General features: G+C 45.9%; 1 protein-coding gene across 1 annotated transcript in view; it reads left to right on the top strand.

The window, feature by feature from the left end:
- TBC1D22A (TBC1 domain family member 22A) overlaps positions 1-14138 on the top strand; it is a 266974-nt gene extending 252836 nt beyond the window's left edge. The window contains exon 11 of the mRNA XM_081822666.1: positions 14043-14138. Coding sequence (XP_081678792.1) covers positions 14043-14047 — 5 coding nt within the window. The 3' untranslated portion in view covers positions 14048-14138. The remainder of the gene's footprint in view (positions 1-14042) is intronic.
- Positions 14139-14998: the final 860 nt, after the last annotated feature.

Below are 14998 nucleotides of genomic sequence, written 5' to 3' on the forward strand. Positions count from 1 at the left end.
TCAGGTGTGCGATGTTAAATTTGGGACATGGGAGGGGCTGTGGCAAGGGCAGCTGAGGTTGGTGACAGAGTTAATCCCTCTGGCAATTCAGCGCTGGCTCTGGCCCCCACAGTCCTTCAGAGCTTGTGTAATTCATGAAGTTTTGATAGAGCAGCATTAAAAGGATGCCTTTGATTCTGTCCATAAAGGAGACAGGACTTTGCTGGCAGCTCGGTCCTTGTGATGTGAACTTGTGATGTGAACTCATGATGTGCAGGCCCCCTCCTCCTCTGTTGGTGGTGACAGGCACCACCGCCTGTCCTGAGACCTGCCAGTATAGTTAAATCAAGGCCATTGTTGGTTTGACTCTTAACAGGTCTTTGCTGAGTGCCTGTTTTGCATTTAAGGATCAGCCCTTCCCTTAAGGGCCAGAAGCGGAGGTGGGTTGTGGGGAGCAGGTGCTGAAGAAGGGCCGAGAGCTGCCCCTGCCTCTTCAGGTTCCAGAACTCTCTCCGAACACCCCTGGAGAAACTTCTTATCGGTGAGCCTTAGGAGTTTGCCGCTCCTGCGGGAATGGTGATGATTTTCTTGATTAATTAAAAATTCAGACCAATTATTTGGCATCTGAAAAGACCTAGGACCCCAGCCCTGTACTGACGAGTGTCTTTCGAAGTTCAAGACAGACCTTGGTCTGGGTGGTCATGAACTGTGATGGTGGAGTTTGTGCATCAGCCCAGACTTCTGGTCAGATATTGTTCTGGATGTTTCTGTGAGGTGTTCTTGGATGGGCTTAACATTTAAATTGGTGGACTTTGATTAAAGCAGGTCACCCTCCACAATGTGGGTGAGCGCCCCGTCCAGTGAGTTCTAGGCCTGAATACAACAAAGTCTGCCCTCCCCGAGCGGGGAGGCTCGCTGCCTTCCTACCACAGGTGCACCGTGAGCTCTTCTGGGGGCTCTGCAGCCACTTCCCCGTCAGATTTTGGGCTCTCCAAGCCTGTACCAGCATGTGAGCCAATTCTTTAAAATCAGTCAAGCGATCAGTCTCTCCCCCCACCCCCCGTGTGTGTGTGTGTGCGTATACATATCCTGTGGGTTTGCTAGAGAGCTCTGACTAATAATACATCAACCTAAGAATAAACATTTATTAGGAACTGTAGAAATACTCCAGTATTTTTTATTGTTTTATGTTTTTCTTTTTCTCCTACATAGCTTTAAAATGTTCATTTTGGTTAGGAATTGTGGGTACACTAGAGCAACGACCCACATCCCAGAACTGGGAGCGGACTGCAGGCCACCTCCCTTTCCCAGATCTGCCTTCTGGAGGCTGTGCAGGTCGGCATCCGCCCGATGATGCGCGGAATGAGTTTGATTGGCCGTGACCTTTGTCATTTAACCATTTGGAATGTTCTCAGACGTGGACAGACACATGCCAATAAGTATCTGGCGAAGGATAATAGAGATTGGCGTAGAGATACTAGATCAGTCACTTGGAGGCTGGCCGGATGAGCACCAGGCTCATTTATGCTTCAGGATTTGGCTGCAGAATGAAGTGTGATCTACAGTTCCATTACTAGCCCATGCCCCAAACACGGGGATGTGGGTGCGAATGTTAAAATGGCCGTGCTCTGCATTCCTGGTGGGTCATTGTGTAGTGCAGTGGCCTGGCGATGAGCATTTCAAAGGAAATCATAGCAGAGATTTTGCTTGCACAGCTGAAGCTGGTGCACGTGAATCTGAACAAAGAATACGAAACAATTCCTGTCATTTGAATGGCCTCAAAAACACATCTACATAAATACGTGTACATAGGAAAATCTCCTGGCGCCAGAAGGCTATTCGTTTTTATTTCAGTGCCAAAAATTATAAGGAAGGCTTAATGATGCAATTAAAGGTGAAAAATTATTCCTTTTATCACAGTTTCTCTGTTATAAAAAGTAAAAGGGAACCTGTTTCTTTGCCTTATTTCCTGCATTTTAGAAAGTGTGTGTCACGTGTAAGTAATCTGCATTTAGCTAATCGTGTAGTCATTTTGAACTTGCATTCTGTCATCTCCTAAGCAAAACCAGACCTGCTGAGGAACTGAAATACACTTTTAAGAAACTCATAATGTGAGGGGCGTCTGGATTTATCTCTTTCCACCAACCAGTAACGAAGGGGGGCCGATGGCCCAATGTAATTGCTGTGCTGTGTTGCTCATCCTTTGGGCTTCGCACTGGGGCAGGCGTGCAAGGGACCCGGCTCTGGGAAGGACGGAAGGCAGAACCTCTGAGCGAAGGTCACAGGGAAGACGGGGCAGCGAGGGGCTGCCTCACGCCTGAGCCTGCGGACCTGGGAGGAGACTCGGGGTCAGGATCCAGGGACGGGCTGCACCTGTGGCCACAGAGTCTGGATGCCGGCCTGGGGTTGGGCCAGATGGAGTCCTGCGCGGGGCTGAGCCACACAGGTCCGTGGGCCCTCCACACAGACGCATCTCCCAGTGCCTCTAGAAAAGACCATCTCCAGTAGTCCCCAATCTTCTTTTCTAATTATAAAAAATCTTAAATATACAGAAAAGTGTAGATAATCTAATGAATGTCTCTGTATCTACTACCCAGCTTGGTCAAATCTACCATTTAAAAAAATTTTTTTTGTTTCAGATCTTTTATTTCTTACTTATTAATTAAATTTAACTTGTACTGCTGAAGCTTCCTCCCTTTCTCTCTAGAAGTAACCACTACTTTGAATTTGGTTTTTATCATTTCTAAGCATTCTTTAGTGTTTTTGCCACATGTGCGTGTGTCCATGAATACTGCATAGTATGGTAGTGAATATTCTGAAACTTTTATAAAAGACATCTCACTTAACAATTCTTTTGCGATATGCTTGTTTCGTTCCACCTTCTGTTTTAATATTTATTCATGTTGGTGGATGTGGCCGTGTCCTACTTGTTTTCATCCTTCGGAGTTCTCTGTCGTATGAATGTGCTATAATTTATCCATTCTCCTGTTGAAAGATATTTGAGTTGTTTGCAAGTTTTTTTGAAATTACAAATGATGTTCAAACTAGCATTTTTGTACACATGTCCTTACACCCGCCTGTGGGAGATGCTTTGTTTGAGACATTTCTGGATTACTGGGTGTGAACATCGAGATGTTACCAGGTTGCCCTCCAAAGTAGCAGCACGCCCTCCACCCCCCAGCATATGTGGGATTTCTTTCAGCTCATCTTTTCTCCCATAGTCTGCATTCCTCATTATTTCTAGTTTTTGCCCATAAACATGAGCTGACCTCTTAACTTTTCTCATTTTGCTCTGCACATCCCTGATTACCAGTGTGCATGAGCAGCTTTTCCTGTTTATACTGACCACTGTTCATATCCTTGACCCATTTTTTCTTTAGGTAGTTTGTCCTTTTCTTACTGATTCTTAGATACTAAAATATGTACATATTCTAGATGCTAATCATACCCCAGTCGTGTATGCACTGCAAATACCCTCTGCTAGCCTGTGGCCTCCATATTCTCCTTAATTATAGTGCCTTTGTCAAATACCAGTTTGGAATTTTTGTGTTGTTGACTTTATTGATCTAAAGCATTTATGCTTGAAAGTTTTGCGCTTACATGTTGCTTTGTAATCCACTTTGAATTTGGCTTCGTGTATGGCGTGAGGTAGGCATGTAATGTTTGTTTTTTCCATATGGATAGCCAGGTGTCTCAGTACCATTTATTGAGCAGTCCTTTTTCCCCTTGTTGATCTGCACCACCCATGCTCCCTAGATGAATATCCACGTTAGCATGGGCGTATGTCTGAGTTCTCTGATCCACTGGTCCATCCGTCTGTCCTGTGCACACCTGGTCTTTATCAATCTCACAGAGTGTCTTGATATAGGATGTAAATCTTCACGTTATTTTTTCATCTCTGGGGTTGTCTTGCTATTCTTGACCGTTTGCTCTTCAGGATCAGTTTTAAAATAAGCTTCATATGCCACAAAAAGTCCTGAGTTTTTATTAGAGATACATTGAATTTGTAAATTAAAATGGAAGGCAGTTGACATCTTTTCAGTATTGAATCTTTTTGTCCATTGACCTGGTATAACTCCCATTTAATTAGGTTTTCTCTTATGTCTTTCAGAGAACTTATGTGTCTTTTCCATAAAGACGCACTTATTTGGTGTTTTGCGTTCTTGGGTGCCCCCACACCTCTCCCCAGTGAAAGTTCTGCAGGGGTGGGCTCCACACCCCCAAGGGCTGCCTGCCCGCCCATGGTTTGGGCCTGTCTGAATGTCCTTTCATCACCTCTGCCCGGTGTGTGTGTGGGGGTGGGGCGCTGAGTGCTCGGGGTCCCCCAGGAGTGACGTGGACGTCCTTCACAGTGCAGCTTTCTTTTGGAGTGGGTTCTGTGGCACACTGCCCGGTTTATTAGACACAGTTTACTGGAGGCAGTAAAGCCTGAGGACTTGGAGATTCTAGCTGTCTGATCCAATTGCAATGGGATGGGGGCTTTTTAATCGTCATTTCCAAGTGCATCTGGGCTCTTACATGGATTGTCTCTTCCTCAGCTAGAGAGATTTACGATTTTTAAACATGTTATTGGTTATAGGAACAGTGTTTCTCCTTGACCTCCAGAATTCCCTGTCCTCCGAATCCTGACGTTATTCTGAGTGAGCATTTTAGGAGGAGACTTGTTTTCCAAGGAAGCTATGGGCCAGTGTGAAGCCTGTCCACACACAGCCGTGAGCTTGCTGTTCCGCTGGCCTGATGTTGCCGGACTGCATGCACACTGCAGGGCCGTGTGGTGCAGGGACTGGACATTTCCCTCGGGGCTAGTGCAACAGAAGCCTGACCTGCTTCACCCCTGCAGGTGCATCATGCAGCTCAGGAGTGATCAGGTGCCACTTGCCGGTGGTCGCCTGGAGGTCCTGGCAGATTCCTCCCTGTTGTCCATCCCCTTCTCTGACAGTCCTGCCCTTCCTGAGGTGAAAATGGTCCCCAGGGAGTCATGCCGTCTGTGTGGACTGCTGTGCCCTGCGCTCAGGCTAGGGCTGTGGGCAGGGGTGGGCTGTGGCCATGGGCAGGGGCGGGCTGTGGCCAGGGGCAGGGGCGGGCTATGGCCAGGGGCAGGGCTGTGGGCAGGGGCAGGCTGTGAGCAGGGGCAGGCTGTGGCCATGGGCAGGGGCGGGCTGTAGCCATGGGCAGGGGCGGGCTGTGGCCATGGGCAGGGGCGGGCTGTGGGCAGGGGCGGGCTGTGGCCATGGGCAGGGGCGGGCTGTGGGCAGGGGCAGGCTGTGAGCAGGGGCAGGGCTGTGGCCAGGGGCGGGCTATGGCCAGGGGCGGGCTTTGGGCAGGGGCGGGCTGTGGCCAAGGGCGGGCTGTGGCCAGGGGCGGGCTGTAGCCATGGGCAGGGGCGGGCTGTGGCTATGGCCAGGGGCGGGCTGTGGGCAGGGGCGGGCTATAGCCATGGGCAGGGGTGGGCTGTGGCCATGGGCAAGGGTGGGCTATGGCCAGGGGCGGGCTGTGGCCAGGGTGGAGCTGTGTGGCTCCTGGTCATTACTGTCTGGGTGAAGCTTCATTAAAGCAGAAGCTCTTTTGGATGTTATCCTACAGGCAGTGGACCTTTAGAAACCGTACTGTGATGAGATAGGCATCCGCTTAGTTAGAGAGGGCATCCTGCTCACAGTGTGCAGGTGGGCTGGAGGGGCCTGAGGACAGACGGCGAGATCGGTGGGGTCGCTGTTACGGACATCTTAGCAGCGTTTCACCAAGTTTGAATTGTTAGTTGGCTTTAGTTCCAACACAGACATTTTAAATGTTAATAGTTAATGTTGATTCAAAGAAAATGAATAGAGCAGAGCCTTTTGTGCTGGAGTTATGCCCGAGGATGCCACTGTAATGTTTAAAACCATAACCATGAAGGAAAGAATACTGTCATTGGCCGGAAATCATGAGAAAATGTAAGTCTAGAGTGATAAGGGGGTGATGTCAAAGCAGGTGCCCACCCAGGGGAATCTGCCGGTTCATTTCTAGGGTCTACACCTGGGTTGGAGTGAGCCACAGGCGGGAGACAAATCCCGGGGAGACTGTTAGAGACTCAGCGGGTACTGGTGATTGCCTTTCTTGGCTTTGGCCGTGGAAGTTAAAAGGAAAGAAAACCCCTCCCCTCAGAGATGTCCCCCCAGTCCTGGATTCATAAGGGTTTGGTGCCCTAATTTACATGACCTATTTGTCCTAAAAAATTTTAAGCTGAAAATTTAGTTGAAAGTAGTCTGGGGATAATAGTGCCCTTAGGTTCAGGTAGACGTAAACACAATTTTTTCCCCCACAGAAAATCAATTTTTAATGCAAGCTTCGAAGAATTCCGACAGATAAAAGTTCAAGGAACATAAGCTCCAAAAGGGAAACCCCACTACAGGACGAGGAAGCCTGCCACAAAGACCAAGAATCAGCAGAGAAAACACACTAGAGAGAGACCCGCAAAGACTGTGGATTGTAGGATTCTCTGAGACGTGCTAGACAGTAAGCTCCCTGGGTTTAAGATAAAGGGAAGGAGCATACTGAATGCAAGCACAAGGGAAGGAGAACCCTCACAATTTTCAAGGCAGGTGCGAGAAAAGAGCCGGGATTCAGATTTACCGGATGCTTTTGTTGCCCAGGAATTGTGATGTGAGAGCTGACTAATGATCTAGAAGGGAGACTCCCAGGAAGTACCTCTCCCAGGGAGTCAGAGCTTCGGTAAAAAGGGGAGTAGAGAAAATACCTCAGCTTTACCCACCCCAAATTCTGAGAAATGAAAGAGAATGTGGAGGGACAAGGATGACATCTCCCAGATTGACAGAAATGGCCTACTCCGAGGACTCAGGGTGCCCGAGAGATCTCTAGTCAAACAAATAGTATAGGGAAACCTCAAAAGCAGGTGGAGAGAAAAGGTAGGATTCCTGTGAAGGGAGGACAGGCAGACTTAGCATTAAACAGTGGAGGCCGGAAGACGGTGAGTTAACCTCTTTAAAAATAAGAGCCATCCTGGCATCGTGTATCCAGCAAAACTACCTTCCAGGAAAGAGAAGGACTAAAGACATTTTTAGACAAAGAAAAACCGAGAGGTTTACTACCAAGAGACCCTCTCACTGAAGGAGTGGCTAAAGGTTCCATTTCAAGAAGGAGAATGATTTCAGAAGAAAGGTTTAGGTACAAGAAGAAATCAGGAAAAGGTGAAGTTATGAGTAACTCTGCACACTGATGTCTAAAACAATAAGAATAATATCTGTATTTGTAATGTTAAAAAATCAAGATAGAATTAAAATCGGCCAAGGCTGGTATTAGCATTTCGCCAGGAAACACAAGATCTGTGTATGTCTTTGGTGTGCTTGGAATTAAAATATCCCTCACTTCTGTGTTGTTTGGGAAGGTAACAAAGATAATGATTAGTCTTAGACCCTAAGTTAAATATGCATGTTAACATTTGTAGAGTAACTATTAAAATAATAGAAACAATTCAGTAACTTCCAGAATAGTTGGGGCTAGTGCTTTGGAATAAAGGGGAAAAGTAAATAAGTCCAGTTGTAGACAAGAAAGAAAAATAATAGAACTAGAATAACTATAAATTTAAAAGTAAGAAGATGAAAATTACTCTGAGTGAATCAGGAATCATAGTTAGCAGGAGCTCAGCTCCACAGGGACCATGTCTGGAGTTTTGAAAATCCAACATTGTTCTAGTTATATGACAAATATAATGACACAGAAAGAGTACAAGTAAAGGATGAAAAAAATACGCCAGGCAAATTATATCCCAACAACTAGCAACAACCAGAAATTAAAATTTTCAAATTACCGTTTTTATTTTTAAATTTAATTTAGTATTTTTTTATTCAGGTATAATTAACAGAGTGTTATATTAGTTTCAGGTATACAATATGTTTCCACAGTTCTCTACACTTCTCAGTGCTCAACACGATAAGCGTGTGCTTCATCCCCTTTACTTCACCCATCCTCCCGCCCACCACCCTTCTGGCAACCTCTAGTTCTCTATATTTGAAGTTTGTTTTTTTCTTTTCTTTCTTTCTTTGTTTTGTTTTTAAATTCCACACAAGTGAAATCATATGGTGTCTTTCTCTGACTTACTTCACTTGGCTTATGCCCTCTAGATCCATCCATGTTGTTGTACATGGCAAGATCTCATTCTTTTCCATTCTATATATACACTACATCTTTATCCGTTCACCTATTGATGGACACTTGAACTGCTTCCATATCTTGGTTATTGTAAATAATGCTGCAGTAAACATAAGGGTGCGTGTATCTTTTTGAACTAGTTTCTGTTTTCTTTGTGTAGTGGATTACCGGATCATATGGTAAGTCTGTTTTTACTTTTTGAGGAACCTCCATACTGTTTTCCACAGTGGCTGTACCAATTTGCATTCCCCTCAACAGTGCATGAGGGTTCCTTTTTCTCCACATCTTTGCCAACACTTGCTATTCCCGTGTTTTTGATTTAGCCATTTTGACAGGTGTGAGGTGATATCTCATTGTTCTTTGGGTTTGCATTTCCCTGATGGTGAGTGATGTTGAGCATCTTTTCATGTCTCTGTTAGCCATCTGGATGTCTTCTTTGGAGCAATGTCTATTCAGTTCCTCTGACCATTTTTAATTGGATTATTTGTGTTTTTTGGTGTTGAGTTGTATAAGTTCTTTATATATTTTGGATATTAACCTCTTATCATATATGTCGTTTGCAAATATCTTCTCCCATTCTGTGGGCTGCCTTTTTGTTTTGTTGATGGTTTCCTTTGCTGTGCAGAAGCTTTATATTTTGGTGTAGTCTCAGTAGTTTAATTTTGCTTTTGTTTCCCTTGCCAGAGGAGACATGTCCAGAAAAATGTTTTTATGGCTGATGTCAAAAAGATTACTGTGTATGTTTTTTTCAAGGAATTTTATGGTTTTAGGTCTCACATTTAGGTCTCTAATCGACTTTATTTTTGTTCAAAACACTATTTTTGATAGTGTCAAATAATATAAGCTGCTTTGGGAAAATCTAACAAAAGATACAACAGACCTGTACCCTGAAAACTATAAAACATTGTTACGAATAATTAAAGAAGAGCTAAGTCAGTGGTGAGCTATACCATGTTCATGAGTCAGGACACTCAATGTTGTTAAGATACAATTCCCCCAAATTGATCTATACATTCAGTGCAACTCCAATAAAATCCCAGCATGCTTTTGGAAAAATTGACAAACTGGCTCTAAAATTTTTTATGGAAGTGCAAAACACTTAGAATGGACAAATCAACTTTGATAAAGAACAAAAATAGAGGACTAACACTACCTGATTATTAACTCAGCAGAGAAAGGATAGTCTTTTCAACAAATTACTGGAACAGTTAGGTATCCATGTGCTTAAAAGGGAACTTCAACCCCTACCCTATAATATATACAAAATGTATAACATTTTCTTATAACATTTTTTTTGTATAACTCAAAATGTATCGCAGAACTAAATGTAAAACTTAAAACTATTTTAAAGATTTTATTTATTTATTTGAGAGAGAGAGAATGAGAGACAGAGAGCATGAGAGGGAAGAGGGCAGAGGGAGAAGCAGACCCCCTGCTGAGCAGGGAGCCTGATGCGGGACTCGATCCCGGGACTCCAGGATCATGACCTGAGCCGAAGGCAGTCGCTTAACCAACTGAGCCACCCAGGCGCCCCTTAAAACTATTTTAGAAGAAAACCTTTATGCCCTTAGGTTAGGCAAAAATTTCTTAGAAATGACACCAAAAGCAGGATCCGTAGAAGAGCAAAGTAATAGACTGAACTTCATCAAACTTTAAAATTCATGCTCTTCAAGAGTCACTCTCAAGAGGATAAAAGACAAGTTATAGACAGAAGTATTTGTGAAGCACATAGCTGATCAAAGACGTTAAGTATTTAGAGTACGTAGAAAGTCACTCATATCTCAACAATAAGAAATAACTCAGGGAAAAAAACTGAACAGACACTCCACCAAGAATGTCAAATAAGTACATTCAAGATCTTCAAAATCATTAGTCATTAGAGAAATGTAAATATGTAAATTAACACCATAATGAGATCCTACCACTTGCTTATGAGAGGGGCTAATATTAAAAATACTGACTATTTTGTATATTGGCAATGGGGTGACAGAACTGGGACTCCCATCTGCTGCTGGTGGGAATGTCAAGTGGTGCAGCCACTTTGCAGATAGTTTGGCAGGGTCTCCAAAGTTAAAATACTGCTACCATGGGATCCAGCTATTCTCCTCCTTGGCATCTACTGGAGCAAAGTGAAGGCATATATCCACACAAAGACTTGTCCACAGACATTGACAGCAGCCAGGGCCCCATGCTGGAAACCACTCAGTGTCTATCAACAGGCAAACAGCTCTGGTGAACAAGCTCTCGCAGGTATTAATGACATATTACTGAGCAGTCACAGGCAGTGGACATGCAGCGACATGGCTGAGTCTCACAGTAATAGTGCTGAGTCAAGGTAGCTGGATGAAAGCCCATGCCACATGGTTTTCTCTGTACAGAAGTATAGGAAGTGTGAACTCGTGTAGTGACAAAAGTAGATCAGTCGTTATTGCCTGGAGACTGAGGGGTCGGGGGGAGAGCATATAGAAGGGCATAAGGAAACCTGTGGGTGATGGATAGGTTCATTCTCTTGATTGTGATGGTGGTTTCACAAGTGTAGACATATATCAAAATCTATGCAATTATATACTTTCAATATGCAAATTTATTGTATGTCAGTTATATCTCAAAAACAGCTGCTTAAAATAAGAGCCCAACAAAAGTTGATAAGTAGTTATGGTCATACCACACCCCTGCCCCCCTCCCAGAAGACTTTAAGGCAAAAGCATTACTTGACATAGAGGAGATCATGTATAATAATAATACTCAGTACACCAGGAAGATAAAATAATTTAAAACTTGTATGCATCTAATAACATATAGTTTCCAAATATATAAAACAAAGATTGGCAGAACTGTAAAGAGAAATCAGATCCACTGTTGTAATAGGATTTTTAACACACTTCTGTTATTGATAGCTCACAAAGTGACAAAGTCAATAGGATTTATAAGAGATCTGAGCAAGACTATCGATTAAATTTACCTGATAGACACATATAGGATATTGTATCCAAGGAATCCAGAATATATACTCTTTTAACACACACCTGGTGACAATAGCTGGCGTTTACATACTATTTACTCTGCTCCAGGCATTATTCTAAGTACTTTATGTTGTTTAATTTACTTAGTCTTCCTAATATTTCACAGATGAGGAAGCTGAGGCACAGGGAGGCCAGATACTTTGTCTTGATCACATAGCTAATAAGTGGCAGAACCAGGGCTCAAACCAGGCAGTCTGGCTCCAGGTGTGTTTTTGATCTGTAACTGTGCAGCCTTATGGGGCTTTTGTGGAAGCTAATTGTCTTCCACTCCAAAAACCAAATGCAAACAACAAAAGAATGAGCTCATGTAAATCACATTCTCTTTTTAAAGATTTATTTATTTGAGAGAGAGAGAGAGAGCTAGTGAGTGAGCGCACGGGGGGCGGGAGGGGGGAGTGGGGAGGAGCAGAGGGAGAGAGAGAATGAATCTTAAGCAGACTCAGGCTCCATCCCATGACCCTGAGATCACGACCTGAGCTGAAACCAAGAGTCAGATGCTTAACCAGTTATGCCGCCCAGGCGCCCCTAGATCACATTCTCTTGTAACACAGTTGAGTTACCAGTCAATAACCAAAGAAAGCTCAAAAGTTAAAACAAAATAAAAAAATGAACCATTTATGTTCATAGACTTTAAAAAACATGCTAATAAGTAAGCTATGGTTCAAACAAGTAAATCATAACATAAGGCAGAAAATTCTTAGAACTTAAGGATAGTAAAGATACTGTTCAGCTGTGGAACGCATCAGAAGTGGGTCTCACAGAATAAAGTTCATTGCCTCAAATGCTTGCTTGTGTCGGAAATGAAGAAGAACCAAATATTAACGAGCTAATCATCATCCCTCTTACGTTAGAGAAAGGACCGGATGATTTAAACATAATTTGAAGCCGCCCTGCATTTGTGTATATTAGACAGTACCCACAGCAAAGAAGGGCAAGTCGGTGGCAAGGCCATGGTGAGGGTAAGAGCAGAGGTGGAGGAAGTATAGAAGATTGGCAGATGAAACACGGACCCAGAAGTTTGTTCTTGGAGAACACCGACAAAATTAAGACTTTGAGCACCATTGGGGACGATGATGAGGAAAGGCATATGTAAATGTGGTACTAAGAATTTCCAGTAGGATCCGGCTACACATGCAGCAGGGATTTCAAGGAAAATGGGATATTATGAACAAATTTGAAAAATTAGATGACAAATTCTTAGAGAAAGAAAATTTTTCAAAAATTTTAAAGGAGTCTGAGGAGTTAGAACTTGAATCAGGAATCCACATCTTTCCACAGGGAAAACATCAGGCCTGGTCTGTTTTCTAGGGCATGCCTAGCAAGCATGCCAAGGGGAGATGTCCCAGTCCTGTGTGGGCTCTGAGCATGGAAACAGGTAGAAAAAGGCAGGCGCAGTCTTCATGCTTAAACTGCACAGGGGCAGTTCAAGAAAGGATAACGGGAGGCCAGTCTCAGCGTGGACATGGAAATCCTCTAAATGAAACATTAGCGGATGGGGCCTAGCTGTGATGAAAAAATGTAATATGTTGTGGCCAGATTGAGTTTCTCCGGGAATGCACGGTTAGCACGACATTAAGGAACTGAGTATGCTCATGTCACTCATCACATGAACAGATGAAAGGGAAACGATCTTACCACCGTCATTGATGCAGGGAGAGCATCTGATGAAGTAAGAACTCCAGTGAGTCAGGGCGAGTGTTCTAACCTGCTCTGTGTTACTATCTACCCGAAAGACTTAGGGCAAAGCCGACTTCGTTATCGGGGCTGAAGCGTGTAGAGTGGCGGTCCCTGCTAGGTGAGGGTGTGTAGGGTAGGGATGCGCCTGCCCCGTCAGCAGCTCCGGGCAGCGCGGTGAAGTGGGACTCCGGGCTCCAGTGTCTCTCCTTCCCTCCTCCCTAGCACTGTGCCGTCAGCCCTCCTGCCTGCCAGGGACCTCAGTGCGGCCACATCCCCCGCTCTGCCTTTTATGATTTACTTGTTGGAACCATAGCTTACTTCTTAGCATGCTTTTTTTTTTTTTTTTTAAAGATTTTTATTTATTTATTTGAGAGAGAGAATGAGAGAGAGCACATGAGAGGGGGGAGGGTCAGAGGGAGAAGCAGACTCCCCACCAAGCCGGGAGCCTGATGCGGGACTCGATCCCGGGACTCCAGGATCATGACCTGAGCCGAAGGCAGTCGCTTAACCAACTGAACCACCCAGGCGCCCTCTTAGCATGCTTTTTTAAAAATCTAGAAACATGTGTGGTTCATTTTGATTTTGTTTTGTCTTATGAGCTTTCTTTGGTTACTGATTTGTAACTCCATTGTGTTTTAAGAGAATGGGAAGAGCTGAGTTTTGAGAACCCTGGTTTCAGAAGTTGGGGCTGCATGCCTGAACTAAGGCCAGGCACGGGAGGAGGGGGCGCCCCTGAAGAGGGGGCAAGCTGAACCCCTGGTGGGAAGGGAGCCTTGGCCTGGTGAGGAGCCTGTGGGGTGGTAGGGGCATGTGTGCCGAGCCTCCTCCCTACCCCACCGATTCCAGCTGGCTTCGTTTCCCTGGGGGTGCCCTTGGGGGAGCGAGGACCGCAGTTCAGCCCCTGCCAGTGACCCGGCCCCTGTGGGCAGGTGTCCTCCCCGGTTTGTGGCACAGGATGCCTTCTCATGGTCTGCCTTCTGTTATTGCTGGCTGTCATCCGTGCAGGAGAGGCGGATGAACAAGCTGCTCACCTCCTCTTCATCAGAAGCCTGTATTGGTGCGAAGGAGATGAGAAAAAGTAAAAGCGAGCAAGTCATGCACGCTTTGCGCTGTCTGAGAGCTCCTGGGGGCTCTGCCTGGTGGGGGGGGTAAGCTGGCCGCCGGGTGGCCACGTGGTCGTGTGGGCGCACTCACGTCTCCCTGTGTTCTCTCTTGCAGTCTGAACCTGACGGCTTCTCTCATTTCCACCTGTACGTCTGCGCTGCTTTTCTGGTGAGATGGAGGAAGGAAATTCTAGAAGAGCGGGATTTCCAGGTAAGTAAATGCCTTCTCAAAAGGCCCTGCACTTGATTTTCTCCTGGGGGAGGTTCATGACACTGTCGTTCCCGGGGCTGTCTGTGCTGGAGCTGCGAGCCTGACCTCTTGCTGTTGGTGAACTCGGCCGACCCAGGAAAGTGGGCTGGCCGCGCTCCCCCGGAGCCAGAAATTCACCCTTTTCCCAGACTTCTGGGGTGCTTCCTGAGCCTGTGTGTGTCCTCCACAGCGTGGCCCCAAGGGGTGGCTCAGGGCTGCGATGCGTTAGGGGAGGTGCTGGTCCGTGAGCAGACGGCCTGGGCGGCTGGCTGCTTCGCAGCTGTGTGACTCGGACATGTTGCTTGGCCTCTCTGGGCAGTTTCCACAGCGACTTGGTGGAGAGCCACACTGGCTCCCACTCAGCTCTGTGCTCGACTAGGGGCTCCGTGGGTGCTGAGTCCCCAGCCCGTCCCCACCCCCAAGTGTTCCTCCATGTGGTGGCCTGAGTACCATGGGGGTATTGACCCCTTCACAGGGTGCTATCCACTGGGACCCCAGGTGCCCGAGTCCTTCTGCCTGGTGACCTGGGAAGGTGGGGCCCCTCAGGTACACATAAGAGGACACCATCGGTGGGGACCAGGGACCGGGCTCTGCCCCACCTGGCTGGGGACAGTCTGGCCACTTCACCTCCTCGAGCCCCTTGGCTTTTAGGTCAGGGACAAACTAGTAGGCCCTATGTCCGGGGTCACGGTGTGGTGGCTCTGGGCAGTCTGCTTGGCCTTGTGGCACTCTGGCTCCTTGTGGGAGGTTTGGGAGAAGAGTGATGGCTGAGCCGGACCCTGGCCCGTGGAGAGCCTGGGTGTTTCTCTGAGGGAGATGGG

The sequence above is a fragment of the Leptonychotes weddellii genome, chromosome 5, assembly GCF_054177405.1.
Source record: "Leptonychotes weddellii isolate Sample4059 chromosome 5, ASM5417740v2, whole genome shotgun sequence".
Classification (NCBI taxonomy): Eukaryota; Metazoa; Chordata; class Mammalia; order Carnivora; family Phocidae; genus Leptonychotes; species Leptonychotes weddellii.